Genomic DNA, 3,135 nt, shown 5'->3' with positions numbered 1-3,135 from the left:
AAAAATATTTGGATACATTTTGGATATGTATCTAGAAGTATCCTATGAGTATCAGTATCTGACACGGATATGTTCCTATTTTTGAAGTATCAGGGCTTCATAATTTTCCATCAAAACATTCCCATGGGAAGGGGTGGGAGTCCAAAAAGATTAGGAAAGGGAGAAAGTTTCAAGCATAGCCATGAAATATTGTTTAACACTATAGTGAATATTTGGGCTGACCAAACATGTTCATAACATTCTCAAAATTCATGATCCTTAACAAACAAGATTCCTAGAAATATAATTCCAATGAACAAAAGAAGACTATGCATTTGAACCGCCTACTTAAGGTTTCCAATGGTCTTCCTCAACTCCTATTGAGTCAGTTATCTTTCATGTGATCAACTCCTATTGAGTCAGTTATCTTTCATGTGATCAACTCCTCTTATTAGGTCTTTTATTGGTCTTCCCCTCACATGGCAATATAAATATAAAAGTTTACGCTTAGTTAAGATTATTACATATAGATGATTTTGACTTAGAAAATCCCCATTGTTTAAGAACTAGAGTGATTTCATGCAATGCCCCTCGGGATCACCAATATTTTGGCCATAGTCAAATAGTAAATAATATTTGAAGTCGAGTTGGTTATCTTAAAAAATTTACATGTTTTAGTATAATTTTGCTTACCAGCAAGCATGTCCCAGGCAGTATTATCAAGTGGTGTATCTACACTCTTTTCGGAAGGACTTTTTGACATTTGATTCCAATATTGACGATAAAATTCAGGTCTGCTTTCCTTTTGCCACATAATAACAGGTGCCATTTCAATAGCTAGGGTCCGAGCATCCATCTGGAAAACATCAACAATCTTCAGCATGCTACTCTAATCCAATTTTTATGCACTAACAAAAAAGTAACGACTACATGAATTTTCTTAGGGTCACCCAAGTGATAGGAACCAATAATAGTAAAGCACAGCGCTATTGCAGGGACTGAGGAAGGCAGGTAATCATAACAAAGCAAGCAAGTTATGCATCTAGGAAATAGTGATGTTTCCTTCTACTTTTACATTTAAAGGAGAATATAGCGATATTGAAAGAAGAAATAATATTACAAGAGGAGAATTTTGCTAATAATTCTTTTTCATAGTCTATCTCTTTTCTTTTCTTGTTTTATTATGCTTTTTATGAGGATAGTTTACACTGATGATTACTCTTGTTCCAATATAAATATATTGGACAACAGTGTGTTCCATTCCATTTACCACACGAACACTATATTTGATCAACCAAAATATAAATATATTGCACAATAGGGTGCTCCAATTACAACATGAAAAATATTATTGATCAAACAATAAAAAAAAATAAACTTAAGAAGATCAAGAATAAGATTTGAAGTTAAGTTTCCTACCTTGTTGAGAAGTGACTTCTGGCTAACACGGAGTAGAAGTGCAGTTATAAACTCTAGAGTCATGTAGTTTACACTGGAAAGCCTCTTGAGTATGTTTCTTGTGGAATATATACTGGACCGAGCACCTCTAATCTCATTATAAAGCTCTAATGTGGTAAGTGGCTCAGGAAGGCTAGCAAGGTAATATTTCACAAGAGCTGCTACATCAACAGGATTCGTGCCTTCTGGTACTGAAGCAGTAGAATCTGCAAAGCAATTACAGTAGCATGTATAATATCATCCAAGTATAATCTCAAACATACCCATCACTGAAAGAATGGTTGAATTACCTTGGTTGTATAGAGAAACCAACTGTTGAATAACCCTTTTATTCCCTTCAGATTTAAAAAGATATGGCGAGTTCAAACCTGCTTAAAATAAAAATAATGAAATTATATTGGATCAAATGCTTTTAAAATAACTATTGGATCAAAAGCAAACATAAAAAAAAAACTGGTCCATGGATGTGGAGTCTTACTCTAGAAATAGCTACCTGAAACTATAAGATAATCTGCACAATTGACCAATATCTGAGGAATAGGTTTGCAGTAATCTTGCCTCTGCACAGTAACCTCAATTGGAACTCCAAATACTGGGATCATGATAAGTTAATAATTAAGCACCATTGTGCAGGTTCTAGGCCGGCAACAAATTTTAAATATAAAGTAAAAAGCTACACCAAGAAACAAAGAATGCCATACTTCTATATGACTTAATAAATAATCAAAAGTGTTACTGAAAGACATCAAAATGGAATTCATCCCAAGATGCCTTGTGGGGATAATGGAACCTATTCTACATAGCCAACAAAAGACTGTGATGCATGAGAAAAACTGCTCTCTTTCTCCGTCATGTGGTTTGAGAAACTTACCGTCAGTGCTTGCAACTCCCTGCAAAAGAAAATTACAGTATGAATAAGCAAATCGCATACAGTGAAAAACAGGTCAGCGATAGCCAAATGTCGTTTTACCTTTTGCCATCTTTCAATATCTGTCAAGATAGTCTTACTTTTTTGTGCTGTAATTTTTGCCACCTGAAATAAATCAACATGATGGAAAATCAGAAAAAGAAGAAAGTAAAGATTATGAGCAACAAACTGATGATATCGTGGCATGTGACTAGCAAGTAAGATTTTTGAAGAGAGAAAAACAACAAAGAAAATTCGAAAAATCCATTTGATTAATACCAAGTTCAGAATAACAGCTATTCAACTGAAAGAATTATATAATCCATAATCAATTTGGATAAGGCACTCCCTTTACCCAAAAGAAAAGGATAGATAGATCTCACAGTTAAAAAAAAATCCCATGATAAGACTTTTTTTGTCTTCATTTGATGTTGATATACTTAACATTTACTAAAATTACAAATTGTGCTCATTATGTTTCTTGTTTTGAAAACCTTGTGAACAAAATCATTTATCCCTTTCTAAAAAGTTACCCATCACAATCCAAAATCATTTAATCAACTAAATTACCTCTTCAACCTTGGACTTTCCCACAACCACCTTATCCTTTGTCCCTGAGAAGCCTCTCCTCAGGAGCGTGCCAGTTGTAGCAGCCGCTGATATCAAGCGATCCTGCACAGCATGTCTTGTGGATGGCTGCTGGAGAAGTGCCCACCGACTCTTGACCATTGACCCCACTCGTCCAGCCACTTCAGACACATTACTTTTTGTATCCTTGGTGACCTCACCAA

The 3,135-nt window shown here is 34.8% G+C and overlaps 1 protein-coding gene across 2 annotated transcripts; it reads right to left on the bottom strand.

Annotated features, from left to right (window-relative positions):
* Positions 1–672: 672 nt before the first annotated feature.
* Positions 673–3,128, bottom strand: LOC137817747 (uncharacterized Rho GTPase-activating protein At5g61530; the record flags this gene model as incomplete). Of its 2 annotated transcripts, none has more annotated exon segments than XM_068620982.1 (7): positions 673–835; positions 1,399–1,643; positions 1,728–1,808; positions 1,931–2,029; positions 2,309–2,327; positions 2,408–2,470; positions 2,915–3,128. In XM_068620982.1, coding segments are annotated over 7 exon segments (829 nt in total), but the record flags the coding sequence as incomplete, so codon positions are not given.
* Positions 3,129–3,135: the final 7 nt, after the last annotated feature.

Source organism: Phaseolus vulgaris, unplaced genomic scaffold (genome assembly GCF_000499845.2).
Source record: "Phaseolus vulgaris cultivar G19833 unplaced genomic scaffold, P. vulgaris v2.0 scaffold_1100, whole genome shotgun sequence".
NCBI classification, from domain to species: domain Eukaryota; kingdom Viridiplantae; phylum Streptophyta; class Magnoliopsida; order Fabales; family Fabaceae; genus Phaseolus; species Phaseolus vulgaris.
Note: the sequence above shows the minus strand (reverse complement) of the source record. Positions and strands in the feature narration are given on the sequence as shown.